Below are 27112 nucleotides of genomic sequence, written 5' to 3'. Positions count from 1 at the left end.
GAGCACGTACAGAGGAGATATGAAGATAGCAAATATTGACAACCAGATGACAGGCTATGACTTCTGGAGACTGACTGTTTTGAAGGACATTGGAAGATGCCAGTGTGAACAGAAAGCTCAGCTGCTCAGAAAAGTGCTCAGAGAATTATGCCAGAAGTCCATGAAAGTGCAGTTCCTCAGTTCAGTGTCTTCCACTGGAACCAATCTGCCTGAGACTGCACTCTCACAGTGAGAATTCAGATGGAAGATTCATTCTTCAAAACAAATAGGTCCAATTTACTCAGCCTCGAATCATAGGGCAACCCTCTCATTTGGTTGTGCAAGGACCTTAGGACACTAGAGCAATTTTGCAATGATATCACAGAGCTGCACATCAGTGAGTACAAATGCTATAGCGTGCATGGAGTTAAATACTTGCAAATGAGCTGAATTTTGGGAACACAAGGCATGAAGACACAAAGAAGATAGGTTAGTCCTTACCAAATGGAACTATAAGGCCCTAACCTGGTGTAGTAATGTAGTACAAAGAGTGTTACTTTGACATCTAAGCCTGAAGACAGTTTTTGACCCTGCCTTGTCCTCAGGCAATCTGTTCTGAATCCAAGCATACAATGAATGCATACCACATGATAAAAGACATCCCTTGGCCAAAAGAAGTGAACCAACACTGTGCATTGTTTTTCCTCTGATTTGAACCAATACACTGTTTCCAGTGCATCCTTAAATATGCAAAAATTCTACACAGTACTCCAGGAATGGTCTCATCCAAAGCCCTAATGATTTGTAGCTTAGCAAAGTCTTTTTATTCTTGTATTCCACTCCCACTTCAATAAAGTATATCGTTCCAATTGTCCTCCAAATTGTTGGCTCTCAGTGTTACCTTTATGTACCAAAACAAAATGCTGCAGATATTAGATATCAGAAATGAAAAAAAAGGTGCTGGAAATATTCAGCACGCCTGGCAGTATCTGTGGAAATAAACAATTCTTGTTTTCGTTTCACAGCAGCGCATCAGAAACTGTCATGACAGTGCAATGCCAGGACTGACCCTCTGACAATGTGATGCACACTCAGTGCTGACCCTCAGACAGTGCGGCACTCCCTCAGTCCTGGGAGAAAGTGAGCGGATAGTGGAGATCAGAGTCGAGAGAGTGGTGCTGGAAAAGCACAGCAGGTCAGGTAGCATCTGAGGAGCAGGAGAATTGATGTTTCGGGCAAAAGCCCTTCATCAGGATAGAAGGCAGGGTGCCTGCAGAGTTTTTGCCTCAGTACTGACCTACCGACAGTGCGGTGCAGAATTGTCTCCGAGGAAGACATTGAGGTGCATGTAGTTGTTCTCCCTGGATTTTGAAGAATGACAAGTGACCTGATTGAAAGGTACAACATTCTTAAAGTGTGTGACAGGGTTAGTATCTATGTTTCCTTTGGCTGGTGACTCCAAAGCTGGGATTACAATCTTAGCAGAAATAAATAACTTGCTGCCTCTGAGTTCTGGGTTCAGCCAAAATCCAACTCTGATCAAACCAAGAGTGATTTTGCATTTCCATAGCGCCTTTCATAGCCTCAGGACGTTCCAAAGTGCTTTGTAGGAAACACTGCTGATGTATCAATTTACACAGCGAGATCCCTGAAAGAAAAAAAGGTGATAACGACCAGATTTTATTTTGTTCAGCCGGCGATCGGTAAATATTGATCCGGACTCACGGCCAGAGCTGCCCTGAAATCAGCAAAACCTTTTGGAAACATGCGGCAGTGGTGTATAGCCAGGACACTGAGGATTTGAACAAGCCGCTCTCTCAGGAAGGGGTGGGAACTACTAGAGCTCGGAAATATCATGTCCCTGAGCCAATGAGCCGTGCAGAGGGCGGGACCAGATCTCCGATCACCCAACCATCAGGTGAACGGTCTCAAGCAGACAGTGAACGGAGAGAGAAGAGTGAAGCCATCTCCTCTAGTGTCTGCACTTGGCAAATGGGTCAGTGTCCGTGAGTCAAACCGTGCAACTGACCGGCAGCAGTCTGTCCTCAACAACTGCGGCAGGGTAACTCCCCATTCAAACACCCGGCTCTATTCCAGTGATTCACTGCTTCTGCAGTTGTCTCGATGTGTCCCGGGGGTCGGACCTGGTTACTGCCTGGTAACTTTCACAAGTGAGTAAATGCACATGGAACAAGCCTTCCTGAGAATCAATGGAAATGTGCAACTTCGGTGAATGTTAAGAGTTGTCTGAGTTGAAAGTTTTCATGTCGCACTGTGCAGTAAGGGTCTATGGACGATTCTGTATCTGTATAACTGTATCCGTGTGACTGTAAGCGGAATTTGTCTCGTTATAATGAAATCTTGCCTCCAGATCATCAGCAGTGTTCCCAGTATCACCTATTAAACGGTGGTGGGAAGTTGTGTCTTTTCTAATTGCTGTGGAGATGAAACCTGTAGTTGTGAAAAGAGGGCAAGGGTGTGTAAAAGGTAGGGATGGAAGGCATCAAGAAGGACTGTTCTCAATCTCCCCCAGATGTAGTTGAGTGGTCTTGGTCATTTTGTGTTGGTGTGGAGCTACTCAGGTGTTTCCTTGTTGGTCCCTGTGTGGTATCATGTCACCGGTCAGCTTGCTTGCATATGAAATGACTAGGGATTCTGAAAGAGAGCACCACCATAACTGACCTCTCCCGTGTCACTAATGTGGGAATGCCATCACCAGTGTAATCTGGGAGGCTGTGTCACTTCACCTTGTGTGATACATTCAGTTAATAGGCTCCAGGCCAACTCCCCTACTCTCTTGGATTGACTCGTGGGATCAGAGACCCATCCAGGCCAAGAGTGGGGAATATGAGGCATCTGCTTGCAACCCTATCAGTTGCTCAACGTCTCCCCTGCATCTGCTAACAAGAGACAGTAATGCACTATACCCACACCAACAATGTTCCTGAAGACACACATACAGGAAGCAGGCTGGTCCAGTGTGTGACTCAGTCCCCACAGGGGAATTTTTGTTTCACCATCTATGTGTTTTTATAGAAAGTGTGGTCAGTTCACTGTAATAAAATTCTAGTGGAAAGCAATTTAGTAATGTTTACATGAGACACTCTCAGGAACAGAAGTTTTGAAAAAAAATCCCAGGCAGTTTCAGTATTTGAGAATTATCATTACCACCTTGTGCTATTCATAGGGGAAGTCCTGCTATACTGGGAAATGGGGTAAGTTTTACAGAATGATAAACAACTACTTAGTACAAACCACTTGTGGGTGGTTTTACTGTATGTTTTTGTTTCCATGTTGATCCTATATTGATCCTGAAAAGAGTGGTCTAGGCTGCATGGTTGTACAGACATTGCAGAATTAATGCTTTTTCTTTTCATGCCTCACATGGGCAAGAGGGAACAGTACACCATGGAGATCTGGGAGGTCACTTTGATCCACCGGTCCATCACTCCAAAACCTGACAACTCTGAGATGTTCAGACCTGAAATAAGCAGTGAGAAAGGAGGGCCTGGAGAGTCTGACCACCTCAACTGGATATGGTTGGACCTGAGGCTGTTAGAGGAAACAGAAGATGCTCTGAGGATCATGTTCCATTTTTTGCATGAGACAGGTGAGGTACCACTGTAAACATGGTACCACTATGTATATAGATCAAACAATTACATGTTGGTCAATCTGACCTCAGAGGTGGAGAAGTGAGAACTGCAGATGCTAGACAACAAAGTCAAAAGTGTGTTGCTGGGAAAGCACAGCAGGTCAGGCAGCATCCGAGGAGCAGGAGAATCGATGTTTCGGGCATAAGCCTGATGAAGAGCTTCTGCCTGAAATGTTGATTTCCCTGCTCCTCGGATGCTGCCAGACTTGCTGTACTTTCCCAGCAACACACTCTCGACTCTGACCTCAGTGGTGAACAAGTTATTGGAATCAATTCTGAAAGACAGGATAAATTGCCACTTAGGCAAATATTAACCACTGATAGCCAGAATGGATTTATTCAGGGAAAGTAGTGTCAATCAAATCTGTCGAGGATGTAACAATGAGACTGAAGAGGATATTGTAGCAGATGTTGTCTCCCCAAATTTCAGAAAGGTGTTTGACATGGTCTCAAATGCTAAGCTGGGCAGAAAAATTAAATTCCAAGGGATGTAGGGATCTCTGATGAGTTAGATCCAGAATTGGCTCAGTGAGAGGAAACAGAGGGTGATTGTTGATGAATGTTTTATGAATGGAAAGTGATTCCAGTGGTGTTCCACTGGGCTTATATTGGCTATATTAATGATTTAGACTCCAATGTGAGAGGCATGATTGCATGTGAGAGGAAATTTGCAGATGACACAAAACTTGGCTTAACAGTGAACAGGATAGCTAACGACTGCAGAATGGTATCAGTGGTTTAGCTGAGTGGGTGGTATAGTGACAAATAGAACTTAATCCAGAGAAGTGTGAGGGAGTGTATTTGGGGAAGCAACAAAAGTTGGGAATATACAGTAAATGGGAGGACACTAAGAGAGGTAAAGGGAGTGAGACCTTGAAATACAGTGTCGAGACTGTGGTGAAGCACAGCCAGTCAGGCAGCTTCAGAGGGGCAGGAGTTTCAAGCATCAGCCCTTGAAATACATGCACAAGTTCCTGAAGGTGGCAGGGCAGGTGGATCACATGGTAAACCAAGCATATCCCATTGGGAAAGGCCAATTTAAAAGAAAGTAATACTTTGAAATGAGTATAATGGCGGTCAAATGTCGATGTATATATGTGGGACTAGTATGTGTCATTTGCAAGTTTTACTGCGTTTTCTTCTTTTTGGAAGGCTTTTCTTTATTGGATGAAATATTGACTACAAGAAAAGGGATAGAATGCTGCAAGTTATCAAATAGTTGTTGTGGCACAGCTGGAATTTGGTACATAGCCCTGAACAGTACTGCTCTTGTGGGAGTACTGAGAAAACTTTGATGAATCTTGCCAGCGAGTGAAAATTGCTGCTATGAGGACAGATTAAATATGCCAGGGTTGTTTTCCTGAGAACAGAAAAGGCTGAAGGGTGACTTAACTGAGATGGACAGAATGATTAAGAACTATAGGTAGATGCACTGTGTACAAACGACAAGATGTACTGCACCAATTCACTGAGGCTCTTTGACAGCACCTTTCAAACCCATGACATCTATCATCCAGAAGGTCAAGGGAATCAGATACATTGGAACACCACCACAAGTTTTCATTTCCCCTCTAGGCCACGCTCCATTCTGTCTAGTAACTATTTTGCTGTTCCTTCTCTATTGCTGGGTCAACACCACTCAGGGTGTCCCTATAGCCCATGGACTGCAGTGCTTCAAAAAGGCAGCACGCTTCTCAAAGGGCAATTTGGGTTGGGTAACAAGTGCTGGCCCAGCCAGCAATGCTCACATCGCATGAACAAATTAAAAGAAAGACTGTGCTCCTGTTTAAGTGACCAATATAAGGAAAATGCAAGAGCGCTGATTTGTGGCTATCAGCTGACATGTCTAGAGCCCCTTTCACAGTTTCTCAGCCTTCCCAAATGCTTCATCTTTGAGCACATTATTGCTGAAGTGTTGTCACTGTCATAATCACAGAGACCCTACAGTATGGAAACTGACCATTTGGCTCAACAAGTCCACACCGACCCTCTACACTGTGGGCAATTTAACACGGCCAGTTCACCTCACCTGCACATCTTTGGATTGTGGGAGGAAACCAGAGCACCCAGAGAAAACCCACGCAAACATAGGGAGAATATGCAAACTCCACAGACAGTTGTCCGAGGCTGGAATTGAACCCAGGTGCCTGTTGCTATGAGGCAGCAGTGCTTACCACTGAATCACTGTGCTGCCTCTGTTGGCAATCATTGCACAGCACAATCCCAGAGACAGCAGTGCTATAGACGATAAATAAGTGTATTTTGGAATGTTGGATGAAGATAAATAAGAGGCTAAAGGCCACAGAGAACTTTTTCCTCCTTTTTAAATCATGTTTGTGAGAGGTTTCTTCTACTGACCTGATAGGGCAGACAAGGCCTTGGCTTAACATCCAATCCGAAAGGTAGGAGCTACAGTCGTCAGCTCTCAAGGTGGAACCGCTGTTTCACACACACCGAGGCACCTCTTGTCTCATTGTTCCTGTAAACTCCCAAGGACTTAATATAAATCTGAATCTCTCTACTTCAAGAGGCTGTGGATGCCAGGGGAACAACTGAAGCTTTTAAGAGTCTGTGATATTTTTGCTGGGTGATGGTATTGTGGTATATGAAGCAAAGATTGATCAATGAAGATAAACTCTGATTGAATTGCCTTGTGTTCCTCTGGTAAAGTATCCCTGAAGTGCAAAAGAGGCAAGCATTGGCCAATACAGTCCCTTCCTGGTGGCCCTGTGACCTTGACCTTCCTACTATGGGGAAAGTACATATTCTTTCTCTGATCAAAAACTTAACTTTCAGGATTCCACCCTCAGTGAAAATCTTTCTGATTTGCAAAATTTAAATAATTGCAGAATTGTGCCAACATAAGCAGCTAAGAGAAAGTCAATGACAGAGGAAGCTTGTTGCTTTTCACTTATTTTTAGATCTGCTGTGTCAGGAATAGAACTGATTTTCCACAATATTTCACATCATGCTGAGGAGTCATTCTGGAGCGTGTGAGTGTATTACACAGAGTACATCGAATTTGAACTGAAGCTTGTTGCTGACAGTGTGATCGCCAACTAAGGAATAGATCCAAAAAAGCAAGAAAGAACAGAGTTGCATTGCTACAGTGCCTGTCATGCTTCATGTCATTCCAAAGCGCTACATAGCAAATAAAGTATGCTTTTAAGTTTGGTCACCATTGTAATATTTGGAAATATTACAGCCAAGTAGTACACAGCAAGTTCCCAGCAATAACAATGTAACACTGACTCAATCAATACTGGTTTATGTGTAATATTGACCAGGATAACTCCCTTTATATTGCACCTTGAGATCTTTTCTGGTTGTCTGGGAAGTCTTTGGTTTAAACCTTTGTACTGTCATATTGACTGGGAGTATTCGCTTAGAGTTTTTACTCAAGCCTCTGGGCTGGGAATGAATTAAATCCACAAGTTTTGATTCTAAGGCACACCAAGACACATCTGACATGCTTTTGAATTGGTGAGATTGCCGTGACTTGCAGACCCCCTCTTCCATCTGCATGCTGACTAGCATCATGACACCTGTGTAGCTGTTTTGAAGTGGGCACAAACATTTGTGAGCTGCTTTGTTTGGTGAAGAAAGAGATTATGAAAATCTGCGATATTTATTTCTCAATGTTTATCCACCCGGGCTGACCTATTGATAAGCTACCTCAGATATGTGACAAACTTTGACAAAATGGATTCTCAGCTGTGTTCAAGTACTGTTTTTGAGACATTCAGAAAGACACATGAACAGGCAGGGAATAGAGAGACGTGGACCATTCATAGGCAGACTGGATTAGATTAGAATGGGCTGAATGGTCTGTTCCGGTGCTGTACTCTTTTCAACTCTATGCTCGACCCTCCAACCAAGCTTACCTCAAATACTGAACGAAAACAAAGATTTGCATATGCTTGAGATTTGAAACAAACAAAACAGAAACTGCTGGAGAAACTCTGTTGATCAGCAGCATCTGTGGACAGACAACATAGTTAACATTTTGAGTCTGACGTTCATTCTTTAGGCTGAGGGGATGTCGAAGGTTGAGAGCCATTCTGATAAGTCATTGGTTAGGATTCAGATGAAATATTGCGTCCAATTCAGAACATGACACCTTTCAAACCAATAGCAAGATTTTGGACAGGCTGTGAGCAGATTGACGAGAATAGCATCATGAATGAGGGATACCCGGAGATATTAGTAATGTACTTAAAACTGAGAAGGTTATGGGGATATTTACCAGAGATGTTCAGAATCATACAGAGCTTCACAGTAAGTCAATGAAGAGAAATTGTTTCCACTGGTAGGAAGAATAACCAGAGAAAACAGAAAGAAGCTCAGTGCCAAAAGAAATGGAAGGAGAAATGTGACTTGTTTTTTACAAATGCACAGTTTACACGGACAGCTGAAGCAGATTCACCAGCACCTTTCAAAAGGGAATGAAATGGATAACTTGTAAGGGACAAAATTTCAGAGTGATGGGGAAAGAGTTGGAGAACTGAACCTCTGGTGACGTGAAGCAGAGTAGGAGACGGCTAGTGAGCAGCATAAGTCCCAGCATGGACCAGCTTCAATGAATGACCTGCTTCTGTGCTGAAAACTCTGTGATGAAAAATGGAGAGGGTTACTGAATAAGAGACTGAAATTGCATCCGTGCTCCAGCTGGAAGTCCATGACCTTCTCAATCGTTGTGCTCAGCAGATAGATGGGCTGAATCATTAATCATGGTCAAATGCAGCACAAACCAGGGAAATGCAGAGAAGACAGTTCTTTTGAGCTGAGTGGACTGGTTACAGTGTCAGAGAGCCATCAGGTGCTTTCTGCTGCGAGCTCTAAAGTTTTGATTTCCAATCAATGAGCTATGTTTTCGAGAAGAGTATATGCCAGTTAAATGACAGTTGTGATTCTGAATACTTATGTATTCAGACTTAGAAAGATGCAGAATATGTCCAGTATTTAACAGGATATATTTAAGAACTAATACTGTTTTATTTCTGTTGTTTTATCTCTTTTTTTCCAAAGAGGAAATGAGTAATAAAGGGAAATTCTACAGTATGTATTTAACAATGAGACATTGAGATAATCATATCTGTAAACAGATGGCATTATGTGTGTGTGCACGCCTTTTTCTCTGACTTTTTTTCTGTGTGTGGGATGTCTGTCTATGTTTCTCTCTGGTGGTAGATAGTGGAAGAAGGGTGATTGGCATTTGGTATTTTTTCAATGAAGTAGTGGGTGGAATTAATTTTTGTTTGTTGAGTAGGAAGTGATGTGACAATAGTTTACAACCTTTCTGCATGGGCATGAAGTCTTGCACATATGTGAGGCTCCAGCCTTGCCTCCATCCTCATATCTGCAAAGAGCCAACTTTTATTTTGCACAACTTTCAACTGACTGCTTCATTACTCGACATGACAACAGTGACAAAGCTATAAAAGTCCTTTGTATTGATTGGAATGAGGGCAGCCAGATTGGCCTCATAGAATCTGAACTCCCTATTGGGGCTGTTACTCTGGTACAGTCAGGGAGCCCTGGCTGACAGATAAGAACAGGAGTGGCAGGGATTCTGTTCACTCTGGGAGCTGGCTCTGAGGGAGCTAGATCAGTGTCAAGGACACTCTATGTGGAAATAAAGGATGATTTGTTGATGAGATACAAGCCTTTGTGATAACTGGCTGTGAAATGCTTTGGTTGTCTTTGGTCACATTCCACCAAAATGTGAATCTTCTTTTCCTGGGTTTTTGTTTTGCCATCTATTGTAACCTAACCAACTCTGTTTCTCTCTCTGTGCCAAATGAGACAAAATCTTGAACTGAGACTGTAGGTGAGCGAATCTGATCTGTTGAGTGTTAAGAGTTTCAGAGTTGTGAGGAGACCCTTCCAAACATAGGCCATGCTCCTCCCCTCCATTTTGAGGGTTCTGAGGAACTGGTCTCTTTCTGCCTTCAGGGGTGTGGGGAAAATAGGAATAAATGGAAAGAGGTCATGGTCGGGGACAGGGTGTTGAGGTGGAAATGTTACAGAGAAAGGTTAAGATTGGAAGGAGATCAAGGGATAAAGTTTAGAGGAGATGGAGCAAAGGTTGAGTGAGGTTGGGGATTGTGGAGACGAATGATCAATTTGGACTGAGCCCAAGGTGTTTTAGGGAGATGAGATTTAACTGAAAGGTTTAGAGTTGTTTAGGGTTTCAGTGTCAAGTAAATGGAAGGTTTCTTCTGTTTGAGAGCCAGTGAACAGGAGGCAGGAATTGGTAATTGTCACTGAGAGTGAGGAAAGGTTTTGAAAATTACTTTCCTCCTAAATGTTGAAACACATAATGTTCAAGCAGGGACTATTTCCACACTGAAGGCTAATTAATAATTATTTCAAGCACAACCGGCAATTTGTGCAGACAAAGGTATGAGGTTACGGGAAGAGAATGAGGCAGTGGGATTAGATTGAGATTGATGTAGGATCATGAGGAGAACGCTGAGCTTTGCAATAGTGTTGCATTGATACAGGGTTGTGGAAAGTAAAGGTGTAAGTCAATGGCTGCAGGTTTTACAATATTGGGATCTGCTTGATTTGGCTAAAATTGGAAAAGGCACCCCAGATTGTTGCTGTGACTGACTGACTGACCCATCGATTGGCATTCAGTTTGTGCCAAGAAGGCAAATCAGAAACATTTTCCCAAGAACTGAAAGCTAAGTGGTCTTCTTACCATCTTTCCGATTCTAATGCAGCCCCCACTGCCCCCCCCCCCCAGTCTCTCAAAAAGGGAAGTCTCTGCAAACGAAGAGTTAGCCTGTCTCATGTAACAGCGAGATCTTGCTGCATCAGACGTTATCACTGCTGACTTGGAAAAATCACCACACTGAGGTATTTACTGCAGAGCAATCGCATTTCCTGTAATCACACACGTGAAAGAGATATTTGTTTTTCACCACAAAATGTAACTACGGAATTCAAGAAGGCATAATGTGAAAGACTAGGCAGTTTCAGTGGTCTCCCTGACTTTTGAGGTAATATTTGATGCTGCATCAATTTAAAAGTTCGGAAACCAAACATGTAGCAGGCAAGATGTGAATGGAAACTTTTTAGATTTGTTTCCCTGTTGTCTGTGACTTCATAAAAAGCATATTATTTATTCCTTGAGCAGGCAAGTGGGTCAGACTGCAAGGCCTAGGCCTGACACACTGTACTGATCAATCTCATTCCCTTCCCCTATGTGACAGGGTTGAATATCCTGACTCCAGGGTGGCATGCTGGATTGACAGTCAGGGGTAGAAGTGGGTGTTGTTCCAAAAACCTGCTCCTGGCTTCCATTAACAACCACTAGACTTCTCTCTCCCTTCTTCCATTGAGCATCCGTAGTAGCTGGACACCCTCAGTTGGAAGAGAATGACGAAAGTACAGTTGATCAGAATGTGTACAGACTGCCCACAGACCCAGAACTGATCATCTCAGTGGTGAGGTGGATCTTCGATTTGATATATAGCTGAAACAGTATGATTACTTTGGAGCCGAGAACTCACTCAGTGCTCAGGGATCCTCGACATAAAATCAGCTGATTGGAGATGATGATATTCTTTCATTGGTGATCTTTCCTTGCTACAGGCAGGCTCTGCCAGGACAGCAGTGAGATCTCACCCTTTCTGCTCTTTCTGCTGTCCAGATGCAATGTGAATTGACGGAACTTCCCACTGGACAGGCAGAAAACAGTGAAATGGATGGAGAAATCCTGGAGGTGAAGGATCTGGTGCAAGGTGATAACGGGCAGCAGAACTTCCTCATCAATCTGTACGAGTTTATGAAGGAGAGGGGCACTCCCATCGAGAGAATTCCACACCTGGGCTTTAAGCAAGGTAAGTTTCACCATCATTGTTAAAGCTGAAATTTGGACATGATTCAGATGCTATAGAGAAAGGGCAGCATGCAGATCGAATCAGATCCCTTTGCGCTTGATAAACAATGCTTTCATCACAAACCCAATGAAATCAAAGACTTGTGTACATTCCATACCATTTTCATCCTCCTGTAAGCATTCAGAGCCAAGGAAGTACTTTTTGAACATCATCACTATTCTAATATAAGAAAAACAGCAGTTTACTTGTGCACCACAAAATCCTGTTTACAAAAATCTGATAACAGCAGGTAATCTGCTTTAAATGTTGATGAAAGGATGAAGAAAAGTCCAGTGCTCTTTGTTGAATGGTTTCTTGGCATCTTTTACTCCTATCCTGGGAGGGGAACAGGACCTCCATTCAAAGCCTTCTCAAAAAGAAGGCACCTGACCCACCCTCCGCATCGTGCAGGGAGCATTTGCCTTGACTATGGGCACGTGTTTCCGGAGAACCTGCATCTGTTTGACTCCGAGAAAAGATTGCCATGACAGAGCTAAAGATGACATTTGTTTTCATGGTCATGTTTATTACCTTATCCCTTTTTACCCCTATTTCCAGGGAATATTCCATGTTTAGTCGATATAGGCATATATATCCTGAACAGCAGGATATGAGGGACACGAAATTCTCATTATTTGAGAGGTCCAGTCCATCAGTTCTGGAGTCTTTCAGCTCTGCCAAGTTTTACATGGACTGTACTTGGTTGTCTGACAAAGGTGACCGTGAACTGGCTGTGACGTTTCCTAGCTTTGCACTTTACCTGAGTGGATTGGATCTTATTTTAAATCTGGCTAACATTGTGAATGTTTTTCTTCCCTCAGTTAACTTGTTGACACTCTACAAGGCAGTTGAGAAGCTGGGTGGTTATGAAGCGGTGAGTAATCTTTCTAGTCGGCACTGACTAAAGGTTATCTGTCCCCTGGAAAAAGATGAGGACATTGCGCATTTTCAATTCCATTAAGCTATTCGCCACTGGTTCTGTTAACCTGTTGGACAGTTAATGTTTAACCAGCTCCTGACGTGATCAATGTCAATCAAATCTTGAATTTCATTGTCCTGAAAGATTTACTGAGAAAATCTCTGTCGAGTTGATCCCAAAACTGAAATGGTATGATGTGGATCCCTGCCTTCCTTCACTCCAGTGATAACAGTTATGCATTCAGTTATCTTAGGTCCAATATTCTGCTTAAACATCTCCACATCACTACATCTCTCTCCAATCTTAAGATGCTTTGCTCAAGCTTTTGGTCACCTGACCTCATGTTGATTTGTGTGGCTCGGTGTCATATGTGATCCAATAATACTCCTCTGAAGTGTTTTGGGATGCTTAAGGGCTCTACGTGAATGCAAGTACTAGTTGTTGGTAGAGCTCTTGCGACGCCATGGGCAGTGTCCAGGATGGGGGTTCAATCCCCATTCTGGTTGAGGTGATTTTGGAGCCTCCCTCTTTGCCTTGTCAATTGCTGGTCAAGGTCACAGTGGTGTCAGGACTACCTTTAGGAAGAGGCTGAAGAGGTATTAACTAGTTGTTGACTGGTCACATTGAACTTTGACCTTGCCATGGTGGCTTAGTCAGGGAGCATGAGCTGCAACTTTCCAGGTCAAGTACAAACTTCCTGATTAGAGAAGATATTGTTAAGTTGACAGTAAATATCAACAGCTGAGACAAGTGGGAGGAGCATTTGGAAATTCGTTCATTCAGTTGGAAGTGGAAAAATAATTAAGGCAATGTGTTATACCCAAATGCATCCAACTTGAAAATAATTAAGACACAATAGATTTTGAGTTTATCCGACAGTGTCATTCACATGGGATGCATCTTTTTAATTCACTGCTTGAAATAAAATGCCAGGAAACAAAGGCAAGTTATGATCAAGGGTCAGAGAGGATGTCTTCAGATCTTTCTGTTGTATCTTTTACAACGGATTGTCTGAGAGTTGGAAAGGAGAGGGAGGGTTGAAATGAAGAGTCCAGGATTGATGCTCCATGATGCTTGATAGACCATCTTGTCTTTTCTTGACTCTTTCAATTCTTTATATCTTTGGGGCATTTTCAAAAGCAGAAGACCATGTCGCTTCAGAGACACCTGCTTGAGGCCCTTTCATGTTGATCATGCTTCTCACCCTCTGTCTTAATGTTATCAATCCTCCAGAAAGATAAACCTCCACAACATTATTGGGAGGGCTTCTAAAAAAACCCTCTTGCTTTTTTGGTTTCACTGGATTATGTAATTGTTACAGAAGGAGGCCATTCAGTCCATTTTTAATTTTCATTATAAAAATGCTGGGGAAGGGAAGAAGAGGTGGAAGAATCATCCAATTGGGTAGGGGACAGTCACTCCATTTCTGATTGCTGTGGTAATCTCCAGACAGATGTTTCAGGCAAACAGCATGGGGGCTAGCCATTGAAGGCATTTAGTCATGTGACAAAACCCTCCTGGAATATATTCATCCACAATTGGCAACTCTAATCTGTGTGACAACATACTGGAAAGAATGTTCTGAGCTCTTTGAATAAAAGATTGAAGTGAGGATTTTAAGTGCTGCCCTGTCTCTCCTGGGATTGAGTTCCCATCCAGTAAAAACATGAGCCATAAATGCCTCCTTTCTTGATTGGTTGGCACGTTCCTCTCAATAACCTGGAGCTGAGTGGACTCCAAGAATCTTGGCCTTTGACCTCTGGGTCATGGGTACATATCCATGCTTTGATTCCCAGGATTCTTTATCTTGGAATTACCAAGAATTAGCAAGTCCAAAGCATATTGTGAGCAATATATTATTTTTTTGAAGCATTAGGCTTACAAAATGGGATCGCCTGGTCTAGAACTAGCAGCAATAGCTCCTGATGGCGAAGAGCAACCCTTACAAGAATCCAACTCATTGTAAATCAGATTCAGATTTGGCAGGACTGAGGCTTCTCTCCATTCGGACTGTTCAGATTCAAGGAATAGAAAAGCTGTGGAGTTTCGCTTCATCAGGATTCTACAGGCCCTGCCTCAGAACCTATTGCTGGGGAGCCAAGTGCAGTCTTGATATTGTCAATCAAACCAATGTAAACACCCACAGGAGGACCATGAGAGAGTACCTTTGATTGAGGCTTTGTGTCTTTCAGAGGACCTGAAGGGTGTTCTTCAGATCCAATGCTGTCGACCTCTTGGCAATATTGTCTGGTTTTTTTTGTGCACAGCAGATCAAACTAGTTCTCATTCAGTTTTTGGAAGAAAACTCTGGGTCCCAGATAAATTCAGAAAGTCTGTAAATCTCTGCACATTGGTGACATTTTGCAGCTACAGCATCTTCTGAGCTATATGTAGGCAGCTGGGGACAATGTCGCTACTGTCTCCTGGTTTTTCCCTCCCTCGGCAGCTGATCACTGTAAGATTTGCAGAAAAAGCATAATTCATGGCAGCTGTACCATCTGCGTGGAGCTGAAGAATTAAAATAAGAAACTGCTGTCGCTGGCACTTTTGGAGAGTTGGAGTTCAGAACCAGGCTGCAACTTGCTCTCTCTCTCTCTTTCTCACTGGCTTATCCTCTCTTGAACTCTCTCTCTCTCTCTATATACCTCTTTCTCTCTGATTTAAAATAACACTGACAATGTGAGTGTACCTTCCAGATATGCACCTTTTGTGGTGCTGGCATGAACAGCGAGGGTAATATTTTTGTACTTCTTGTTTGGAACTGCAATGCTTCTAGGACAGGTACAGCAGGGGGTTAGATGCTGAAACTCAGTTCCCTTGATATCCACTTGTTAATCGTTGCTCAAGCAATGCTCTATGAGAAAGTATTGTGATATGCCTCCTGTTAAATGGTGTCAAGATTTCTTGTATTCTTTGCGTTGTGTTGGGAAAGACAAAGTTTGGATGCTGTAGAGGGTCTGATCCTAACCGACTTACATCAAGAAAATAATATCCCAGCTAAGTCATCATTACCAGTGACAGATAGTGGGCACTGAGAGTCCCATTCAAAATCTGTGCATTTGCTCTTCAGTTTGTCTGATGACCACTTCACCATAAACCAGGCTCTGCCACCATTCAGGCGTCCGGGCACTGAGGACTTGCAACCTGGGAAGATATGCTAGCTATTAAATTTAGTGTTCATGTAAAAGAGCTTTGGTCAATCTAGTCTTCCAAACCTTTGTAATCCTGAAGTACTTTACTAATCAGCCTGTCCAATATTTGGTTCAGGATTCGTGGTGCTGGAAGAGCACAGCAGTTCAGGCAGCATCCAAAGTGCAGCGAAATCGATGTTTTGGGCAAAAGCCCTTCATCAGGAGTAAAGGCAGTGAGCCTGAAGCGTGGAGAGATAAGCTAGAGGAGGGTGGGGGTGGTGACAAAGGTGATTGGTCAGGGAGGAGAGGGTGGAGTGGATAGGTGGAAAAGGAGATAGGCAGGTAGGACAAATCCGGACACGTCATGGGGACAGTGCTGGGCTGGAAGTTTGGAACTAGGGTGAGGTGGGGGAAGGGGAAATGAGGAAACTATATTTGGTGACTTGAATCTGTTTTAGTGCTTTGTTAAACCTGCTAATGTTCTTTGTTTCAGCCAAGTATCAGCGCCTTTCAATGAAAGGATTTCCCCCTCCATTTGCTATTGTACATCTTGTCCTTAATTCCTAAAACCTGTACATGATAATGCAAGTTTTTTCAATCCAATTGATTTAAACTTCTCATAGTTTCAAACCCTTCCATCATAGCTGTCAAAAATATCACCAAGACAGACTCTCTGATTATTATCTCATCACTATGTGTAAATTGCTGTCCCCTTTTCCTGCGTTCTATTAGTGACTACATTTTCAAAAACAAATTGACTAGCTGAAAGAAGACAGAGGGTGGTGGTTGATGGGAAATATTCATCCTGGAGTTCAGTTGCTAGTGGGTACCGCAAGGATCTGTTTTGGGGCCATTTTTATAAATGACCTGGATGAGGGCAGAGAAGGATGGGTGAGTAAATTTGCGGATTACGCTAAGGTTGGTAGAGTTGTGGATAGTGATAAAGAATGTAGGTTGCAGAGGGACATGATAAGCTACACAGCAGGGCTGAGAGGTGGCAAATGGAGTTTAATGGGGAAAAGTGTGAGATGATTCACTTTGGAGGGAGAAACAGGAATACTGAATACTGGGCTAATGGTAAGATTCTTGGTAGCACAGATGAGCTGAGATCTCGGTGTCAATGAACATAGATCCCTGAAAGTTGTCACCCAGGTTGACAGGGTTGTTAAGAAGGCATACGGTGGGTTATCTTTTATTGGTAGAGGGATTGAGTTTCAGAGCCATGAGGTCATGCTGAAGCTGTACAAAAATTTGATCAGCCGCACTTGGTGTATTGTGTACAGTTCTGGTCACCACATTATAGGAAGGATGTGGAAGCTTTGGAAAGGGTTCAGAAGAGATTTCCTAGGATGTTGCCTGGTATGGAGGGGAGGTCTTATGAGGAAAGGCTGAGGGACTTGAGGCAGTTTTAGTTGAGAAAACAGGTTGAGAGGTGACTTAATAGAAACATATAAGATAATCAGAGGGTTAGATAGGGTGGGCAATGAGAACCTTTTTCCTCGGATGGCTAGCACAAGGGGATATGGCTTTAAATTGAGGGGTGATGGAGATAGGACGAATGTCAGAGGTAGTTTCTTTACTCAGAGAGTAGTAGGGGATTGGAACGCACTGCCTGAAACAGTGGTAGACTTGTCAACTTTAAGGGCATTTAAATGGTCATTGGATAGACATATGGACGAGAATAGAACAGTGTAGGTTAGATGGGCTTCAGATTGGTTCCACAGATCGGCGCAACATTGAAGGCCGAAGGGCCTGTACTGTGCTGTAATGTTCTATGTTCTATATTCTATAAAACCTCTCAGACTTTGACATAATATGGGATATGAAAGGAATGATTTTTTGTTTTGTCTTTTAATGGTCAATCTCTTCACATCTTTCCTTCCCTGAATTGAATCATGTGGCCTGCCTTGGCACCTTGTTATGACACAAGGACAGCAAGCCAAACCAAATCAGCCTCACTATCACTGCATTTGTGTCACTGTGAAATTAAAACATTCAGTGACCTTTCAAAATTACTTAACTGTTCCCAACAAGAGTTTACAAGTAACAGATTCTGGGCACCAATTTTATGGCTTCAACAAAAATTAACAGTTTATTGTAAAAGAATGTAACTTTAGCAGAACATGTAAGTCCAACAAGGCAATCTAATTAATATTTATGTTCCAAATCCAATCTTCTTTAATCATAAACATTCCCACTCTCACACTGACAAAGTTAAGGGATAATTTTAAATAAATATAAGCACAATAATTTTCCTCCTCAATAGCCATTTCAATGATGAATACCAGACCTTCAGGAAATCCTTGCATGATGGGTTGTATTACAGGTAATAGGATTGTACATTCTGCTTGAATTCTGAAGTCACTGGTCAATGCAAATCGTTTCCACAAAATTTTGGAGACTTCAACTTATTTCTTACAGACTGGGGCTCTTTTCTCAGAACACTCAACAAGGCCAAAACTGGACAATATCAAGAGAGAGAGAAACCAAAACCAGCATCCCAATCTGGAAACTTCTAAACCAAAACTGCCTCCTGCCCAAAACCCCAGTCCACTCTTTATTTTCTCATTCTTTTTGAACATTCTCTATGATTTAATAGCCAGCACAGTCCTGCATTATTTTCCAAGCCAGTTCTCAATAGCTAGTCATTTGTTCGCTTGTTTTTGGAGACATGCTGCAGTTCAAAGTTAAATTCTCAATTGCAACTCTCCATTCCAAACCAAAAAATGAGAGGGGGTCCCAAAAGCCTTTTTTATGGGAAAGGACTCTCCTTTATCAAATAGCACAGTCAACATTGCTCCCAGAGCTCCCAATATCAGGATTGGTACAATTTAATGATGGCCTTTCTGAACTGAAGGCAGAGAGACAATTGTTCTAACGACTGATTCCATCCTTGGAGTCTCTAACATTGATGACAGTGCTCATGGTACATAATAATTAGGGTTCCAAGTGAAGACTGGCATTCCAGATAACTGAAAGTGAGATGAACTGAAGGAGACAAATGTAGATCTGACGCAAAGAGTTGGTCAAAGGAGGTTATAGCAATGTTGAACTGATGGGAAGCTGAAACAAATAGGATATTACTGAGCGAAGGAGGCTTCATGGGTGTGGATGGTGGAGTTTAGTCTACTGGGAGTCATCGTGGGGAAGCAACACTGACGCCTACAGGCTAAAGTTCTGAATGTTGACAGCTCATTGTTGTTATGCAAGTGGGGGACTTCCCATTCAAACAGTCAAATCTTGAATTGAAAGTGTTACTAAGAAATAGTGACTGCAGATAGGCATTGTAACAGGAAGTGCGCATGTATAGAAGCTTGATAAAAATAGATACGTTCAGGTTTCTTGCTAAAATATTCGACAGAGAATCTGTATCAATGTGGTCCACCTTCCACCACCAATATTGCCGTCATGAATTTCCCGCTTTTGGTTAACTTTCCGCAAATTGGTTTGTTTATCAAGAGGGCAAGTGATACACAACTCTTGATATCCAAGTTTCTGTATGAAACATCTAACCTTTGCCTCTTACGTAGTCACTATTCAAAATGTTGTTTGAGAACTGCCTTGATGATGTTCGATTATGGCAGCTTAGTTAGTAGATACAGAGGGATGTGCTTTAACTGAAAATGTTTGTTAACAAGATATCATGATCCAGCTGACTGTAACACTGGACAAGTTAGATCTCAGAGTGAAACATGGCTCGTCAGACCATAAATTTTATTGTTTTATGTTGACAGTGGAAGTCAGTCACTGAACATATTCTCGAGAGTCTACCAATTTACTTTTAGCAAAAGCACTTGAACATGTATGATACAACAACAAATTATATAATGCTGCACAAGAACTATTGGAACAATCCCCAGCAAGCATCAGAAAGGATCCCTTTTACGTCAGCAATAACTTCACAGACACTCAAACCACTGAAGCTTCTTGTTCAGTTGGTATGTCTGTAATTGGTTTCCTTACAGTAAATTTCTCATTCACTCAACACATTTTTTTAGTTTCTGTGTACCTTCAAAACAACCACTATATTACTCCTTAACATGAACTCACTTATCTGATGCTTTCAAAAGCCTCTTGCGTTGTTTTCCTCTTTCTGACACCTCCACAGTCATCTGCTCCTGGATATTTCTTTCCACTGATTTCTAACTAACTCAGGACTGCTTAGAGACTGCGCATCTACAGTTACAGACTTCTTCTCTTCTCGAGCCTTTTTCTCTCTGTCTGTCTCGACCGCTCTCTTTATGGACATTATAAAAGTCAAGTTAGCAAACATCTTAGCAATTGTCTCTAAGGTGACTGGTTATATTGCTGTGAGCACATGACTTATTGTACATACTGTCTGAAGTAAATGCTCAAAATGATTAGAATGGTCAGATTTTCACAGAAATTAAAACTGAAACCAATTTTTCCTTCAACATGTAACTTGTGTTCTCAATTAATTATCAGAAAAATATATTATGGAGCATTATAACAAAGTCCACTATTGTGGTACTCTGCAGCTCACTGGATGGAGTTTCAGGCCTCTGAAGTAGGACTTGAACCCATGGATCCAGGCTTATTCACTGGACTGCAGCTGCAAGTTGAATTATGTGTAGGCACAGGGACTGGGGAGGAGAAGGTCCCTTCCACAACAAGGAGGGCATTGGTTCTGCCAGCAATCCACCAGCGTTGTCGGCTACTGTTTATTATCAACCTGGAGTTCTGGTGTTTGAATTGACAGGCTGTGAGATGCTACTCCTGTACCATAACGACTAGCTAACTACCTGTACGGTTTGTCATTGCAGGTTACAACTAGTCGCCTCTGGAAGAATATCTATGACGAGCTGGGTGGAAACCCTGGGAGTACTAGTGCTGCCACGTGTACCCGCCGGCACTACGAAAGGTAGGTGGCACTAGTCCTTTTTGTGGGCAGCACTTGAAGGGGCTGTTTGTTCTCAGCATTTATACAGTAATACAACACAGAAACAGGCTCTTCAGTCCAACCCATCTGTACCAAGTTTACCAAAGTCCCATTTGTCTGTGTTTAGCCCCTAACCCTCTAAGCCTTCTCTATTTATGTTCCTGTCCAAATGTCTGTTAAATGTTGTACCGCTTCCTCTGGAGTTCAATCTACATACAAATCTCTCTCTGTGAAAAGGTTGACCCTCAGATCTCATTTGAATGGTACTAATGGAAATTCAGATGAGCAACTGTTCCTTATTGATGTGGTTGTATTGTCCTTTCCATTTATAATACTGAAAATTCACAGTATTCCTCTGCTGTCAAACTACACAATGCCAGAACTGAAAATGGTTGCATCCAAAACACACTCGCATCAAGAAACCAGTCAAATTTCAAAGGTCAGATCGATTTGGATTTTTGGTCCAGTTAGGATAATGTACAGAGTTTTACTCTATATCTAACTTGCTGCTGTCCCAGTCCTGGGAGTGTTTGATAGGGTCATTGTGGAGGGAGCGTTATTCAGTACGAATACTGGTGCTGTCCCTGCGGAGTGAGTATTTGTCATGGGAACAGTGTAGAAAGACCTTTTACTCTGTCCGTAAACCTATGCTGCCCAGGCTTTGGGAGCATTTGATGGGAACCGTGTGGAAGAATGTTTATGTTTATGCAGAATTGTTTTGATGTAAAGCCTTCTCCACACTGCTCCACCACTGAAGTTACAAGCATATCATCATTCCTCCTATTCTGTCTTGAATGCTTTTACAGCCATTCGATTGGCTAGTTCCATCCAGATGGGAGACCTGGTGACCTCGCGAGATCTCAAATTCTAAGTGAACAAATGTAGAGACTGATTTTTATTCACGGTGCTTATTGGAGTAGGCCAGGACACTAGAGGAACTCTGCTGAAGTGAAATATTTCCACGGAGGCCAGTATCCTGTCACCAAGTCACTCTATATTTCTACGTGGAGAATTCTTGACATTGATTCAACTTTCTCAGAGCTAGCTCTCACAGTTAATAGAACCTCTGACAGTCCTGTTTGCATTTGTTCACCAGGGCCTCCTGATCGGACCAGATTAACAGCCCAAACTGGGCAGCTCCAGATTGTATGAGGTGCACCTGGCTGACCTCATTATAATGTTTTTCAACTAATCTGCTTTACCTTGATTGGAAGAGTTCAAAGATAGTGTGATACGGGACACTGCCAGGCGTACGATGGATGCGCTTATGGTGTGATGTGGAGTCTTCTCTCATCCTCCTCCTCTTTTCTCTCTCTGGTAGGCTGGTTTTACCGTATGAGCGTTACATGAAGGGAGAAGAGGACAAGCCACTGCCAACCTTCAAACCTCGGAAACCATACAACGTCATGAAGAACAAGGAAGGCAAAGGATCTAATACTGAACAGAAGGAAAGAAGCAAACGGAAACGACCAAAGGACAACATGAAACAGAGCAGTGAGCCGGATAGGGTAAGCTCATCAGTTTCAGTGACTTTCAGTGATGCAAAGCATTAATAACAGAACAGTTCTAGACTGGAGACACAAAACCCAATGAGGCCAGAGTGATGCTGCAACTACACTACGAAGAGTGCAAGGTTGAACATTGGTTTGAAAGGCCTTTAGTTTGAATCTGACATGATGACAGAGGAACCACAAATAACTCAAGACTTGTGAATATTAATAGGATCAGGTATCAGTTGTTTGTCTTCAATGAGATCCTGGCTGCTGTGAATTTCTTATACTCCCCTTTGGCCCTGAGCCTGCAGGACAGATGCAGAAGTAATGCTGCAGTTTGATAAAACCCTGGTTAGAGCCCACTTAGAGCCATGATGGCACTGAATGGTGGAACAGGTAGGAGAGGCTGAATGGCCTACTCCTGGGTTCCTGTCTCTTCATATCTAAAATTCATTAAAACTTTTCAACTTATGACGGTGCTCCCAACCTCAGCCAAACGTTTGTAGGTACAAGTGTTTGCTCATTTTATACCTGAATGGCTCAAATTCTTAGGGCTGTTCTCCCCTCATCCGAGATATGTCATTCAGCAAAAAAAAGTTTCCTTCCAGCTCTTAGTCCAGGCACTTTCACCCTGGATCAAATTCTCCCTTAACCAAAAATCCAGAGAATGTGAAATCTTTCCTAACACAGTTTTATCCATATAGCCTCGGTATCAGGAGGATACAATGCTGCCTGCCCCACAGGAGATTGTTATCAGAACAGATAGGAGACTTTCACTGACAGGAGAGGCCAGGAATTGAGGCCATAAATATAAACTGGCCACAACTAAGTCCAATGGGAAATTCCAATGTCCTAACCAAAGAATGTGAAACTGACTGTCACAGGAGAATGGTACAAACACATTTATGGAGAAGTTCAATAAAGAAATAAGGAAGAAAGTAATAGGGTGAGAGATTGTGTGATGGGACGAATCTCAGTAACAGCAGCCTGTGCCTGTTCAGTTGGATAGTAAATACAATGTGAGATAAATTAGCCTCTTCCATTTCTTGGGCTACATGGGGTAGTTTTTCTGCTTGACTTGCACCAACACCTTTTCTTGAGCTGTTCATCTTTAGCCTTGTGTCTAAAGATTTGACCATTATATCTCCCAAACAGATGGTTCCCCAAGTAGTTTCTGAAGATATAGGAAGGGATAAGAAAAAGCATGCATCTGTGGACAAGCAGTCGCCACAAGTGAAAAACACTACAACTGGGAGTGAAGACTCCAACAACCAGCCACTAAACAGACTCACGCCACAGGATAGCTGTGGGCACAAGTCTCCGAATCAAGATGCGAAAAGAGCCAATGAAAAATCCACACAGAATAGGATCTCTGAAGAGCTCTGGGTTACCAAGGATTCTTCACCAGAAATGGTTTCCAGGGCAGGGATGAGCAATAAGATTGTGGAGCATAATGGACACTGCGTCACTGCTGATGTGTCAGAGGAGGTAGTTCGAGGTCACACTGCTGTTAGTAAAGATGAGAGGACTGGCTCATACCAGGCTCCAGCACTGTCAGCCAGTGAGGACAGCCTTACCACGTCATTGCCACCTGAAGCAGATAAAAGCCACCTGGCAATCCTGCGCCTCAAGAGAGATCAGGAGATAATGTCACCTTTGGCCAAGAAGAAATTCCTTGCACAAGGCAGTGAAGGAACATCCCTCAGCTTTAATGCGGTGGGCATCGCATCATCCTCGGCTGGAGTCAAGTCAGTACAGGGCAGTGAGCCTCCAGTGTCTGGCTCCCCACCAGAATCCAGCATTCACAGACCGTCTGTCATTCATCACATTCAACCCCCAAGGCAGGCCCACCTAGATTACCGCTCCGAGTGGTCCTTCAACAATAATCTGGCCAAATACCAGCTTTACTCCTTAGATCAAATCTCCTCTTCTACTGATGGTCAAGGGCCACAGGAAGAACGGGATCAAAAAGGCAGGGCAGTTGAGCATTCCCACCCCCTTCAGTGCTACGGGAATTTTTGTTGCAACCCATACATGCACAGCCTAATGAAGCCCTTTCTCCATTACCCCAGCAAAGGGTCTCCTTTTGGCTGCTGTTCTAATCAGAGAAGCTTCAGAGAGTTGAACAGCACTGCGGTCCCAACGCTGCCAACTGCATCATACAAGACAGCAAGGCACTATGACAGGACACTCGTTCCACATGATCAGCCTACAGACCTCAGCCTCCCACGTGCCAGTACAGCCAACACGTCCCAGACCCAGCTCTCCTGGGTCACTGAGAACAAAAACACCACCTTTCCACTGAGTAAGAGCCCATTCGCTGGCCACACTTCACCGTCCTCTTCTGAAGTCCGTCCCAAAGCCTGCTGGGTCCCACCCATGAGCGTCACCCTCCCTCGGCGAGTTCCAGCCAAACGAGCAAAGAGTGCTGTTCTACTGACCAATGCCAAGAGTGGGCCTCCCAACTGTCAACTTGCCCAGCCGACACAGAGAAGCCAGAAGGAGTTGGATGCAGCTTATGGGAAGAAACTTCGCATTGTCTCTCCTTTACACGTTACCAAGCATCTAGATACCAAGGAGGGCCAGAGGATCAGTGATAGTAAGGTTATGAGCAATGAGCAGAAGTCCTCATTACCTGAAGTTTCTACTTGGCTGCCAACAACAGTGACATCTCAGGATTCTACCTTGTATGAGGGAGCAGGGGCATATTTGCCAGCCAACTATGCTCATCACTTGAGTCGTATGAAGAACCCGACCCTGTACTCACCATTTATCCCCAGGCTAACTATAAATTCCTTCATGATCCCAACTATTCAGGAGCATGTGCTAAGTTCCCCTAGCCATCCTCTAGATCTGTACAAACACTTGGCTGTGGGCACGAACTACGAAAATCTTTTCCGTCACAGACTGTACCCATCTCCACCCCTGTCCTCTTTCCATGCAGGCCACAAACTATAGCTACTTGAGCTGTGGTGTGATGATAACTGTCCTCCACCACCTTCCCAACTGTTGTCATTCCTTCAGCCGAAGAGACACAAGGACTTGTGATACTAAGCCAGAGCAGAGTTTGTGATGAATGGGGTTAGAGCCAGGCACATGCAGATGGAGACTTTGAAGGGCTGCACTGGAAGCATCCCGTAATCCCCAATGTGACAGCCCGTGCGCCGTACACAGTTTCTCGTCTGGCAGGATCCCAAAATATTGGTGCTCATCAGAACTTTGGGGAAGTTTTTGAAACTTTTAAAGTGGACCAATTGTGCCACATTTGGTTGGTGGAGATATTGTTTGACCCAACAAGAGCTCACCTCAGTGTTGAAGAAACCTCTCACTTTTGAACTGTGTGAAATTTGGAAGAAGCTGTGCTTTCTTCACACAAAAGCACTGAAGAGATTTTAATTGGTCAACAACTAGAGAGGTTGAGATCTTTGACCACTGAGTCGACACAATCAGAAAAGAGTCTCCCAAACCAAATTCAACAATTCCTCTGTAAATAATCCTTGCATATATTTAGTAAAAATGTCTGGAGTCAAACAAAAGTGATGTTTAAGATTTTGATACACTGCGTGAAAGAACCCTACTCTGAAACCAATTATGATTCCCAAATCCCAAGGCAGACTGTTCACAACACATGAACTTTTGAAGATTTTACATGAAAATGAAAACTTCAAATGATACATAATTTTGTTTGGATGTGAATAAAATAACTCACAATTGGTTAAATGCATGATTGATAGACATATCTAATCTCTATTAATATTTATTCCCTAATCTAACATCATTGGAACAAATATCCTTTCTTTATTCTTCAAAGGGATGTGGATATTGACTTTGAACTGAGAAAGGCAGATGAGAGTCAAACTGATTGCTTTGGGTCTGAAGTCACATACCAAGACCTGCAGCTTTCCTTCCTTAAAGGACATTAATGAATTAGATTGTTCTGAAAATCTATCAATGATAGTTTATGGTAATCAGTTGACTGAGACCAGCTTTCTATTTCCAGATGTATTCACTGAATGTAAAATCCACCAGCTGGTATGGTGAGATGAGAACGTACATCCCCAGGCCTTGTCTCTGGTTGACTTGGCCAGTGAAGTCACCACTACTTTTCCCTTCTCCCCTTCTATTCTTTGGCAATTTATCATTTATGGTGCCTCCTTTATGCAAATTGGCTGTAATTGGTTTCCTATTTCACAAAAGTGATTGCTTCTTAGAACATAGAACATAGAAAAACATAGCGCAGTACAGGCCCTTTGGCCCTCGATGTTGCGCCAATCCAAGCCCACCTAACCTACACTAGCCCACTATCTTCCATATGCCTATCCAATGCCCGTTTAAATGCCCATAAAGAGGGAGAGTCCACCACTGCTACTGGCAGGGCATTCCATGAACTCTCGACTCGCTGAGTAAAGAAATTGCTGTTAAGTGTTAATTATTTGCTGTTAAGTGATGTCAGACTTTCTCCAAAGTTATTGCCTTCTCCCTTCCTTTCTCTCAATTGGTTTGCTCCCAACCAATTGCACTAGTGCAGGCAATAGATAAGAAGAGGATGGAATAAATTGCTGGCATGGGAAGAGGGATATACCTGTGTTGCGTATGTGCCAGAATGTGGCGATGTGCTTCACTGCACTGAAGGTTGTCTGATTTTCAAATCTTCACAGTGTGGGCACCACCTGCTGTTTGGCCTGTATGATCGCAAGCAACTTAAATTCTCTCTCATGAGCACATTTGTGGAAAGTTTTTGTTCATCACAAATCCTTCTGACTGTAACATCATTTAGTCAGAGATTGATCTCTGCCTCTGTCTCATGATTTTGAAATTCAGAGGTAAAAGTTCATTGTATTATAGTTTCTGAATTGGAGCAGGGTCTTCAAGTCCATCTTATTCTTAGACTGTCTCTTGACAATAAAATTATTTGGAACAAGGGTATTGTTTTTGTGTGTTCTCAGAAATGGAGCTGCTGTCCGCTCATTAATGTCCAGTCTAAGTGTGCAGGACTGTTGAGAATGCCTCTTGCATATTCACCGTGATTTACACAACTGAGTGCTCCCTCATTACTTCCCCTGACTTGTGAGCCATCCACTGAGATGCTCAAGCGACTGAAAAACTGTGTTGAATTCTCCATTCCCTCATGTGCATTTGGCAATAA

General features: G+C 42.9%; 1 protein-coding gene across 2 annotated transcripts; it reads left to right on the top strand.

Moving 5' to 3' along the window:
* The first annotated feature begins 1931 nt into the window (after positions 1–1931).
* On the top strand, positions 1932–26765 carry LOC132836883 (AT-rich interactive domain-containing protein 5B-like). 2 transcript variants are annotated; one of them, XM_060856445.1, is made up of 6 exons: positions 1932–2150; positions 11295–11484; positions 12345–12397; positions 20358–20455; positions 21795–21981; positions 23122–26765. In XM_060856445.1, the coding sequence occupies exons 2-6, from the start codon at positions 11295–11297 to the stop codon at positions 24922–24924; spliced, it is 2331 nt and encodes a 776-aa protein (XP_060712428.1). In that variant the 5' UTR covers positions 1932–2150; the 3' UTR covers positions 24925–26765. The 2 variants fall into 2 exon arrangements, with proteins under 2 accessions (XP_060712428.1, XP_060712429.1); XM_060856446.1 differs by having other exon boundaries at positions 11237–11484.
* The last annotated feature ends 347 nt before the right edge of the window (positions 26766–27112 follow it).

The sequence above is a fragment of the Hemiscyllium ocellatum genome, chromosome 48, assembly GCF_020745735.1.
Source record: "Hemiscyllium ocellatum isolate sHemOce1 chromosome 48, sHemOce1.pat.X.cur, whole genome shotgun sequence".
NCBI lineage: Eukaryota > Metazoa > Chordata > Chondrichthyes > Orectolobiformes > Hemiscylliidae > Hemiscyllium > Hemiscyllium ocellatum.
This window is presented reverse-complemented; position numbering and strand designations above follow the sequence as displayed.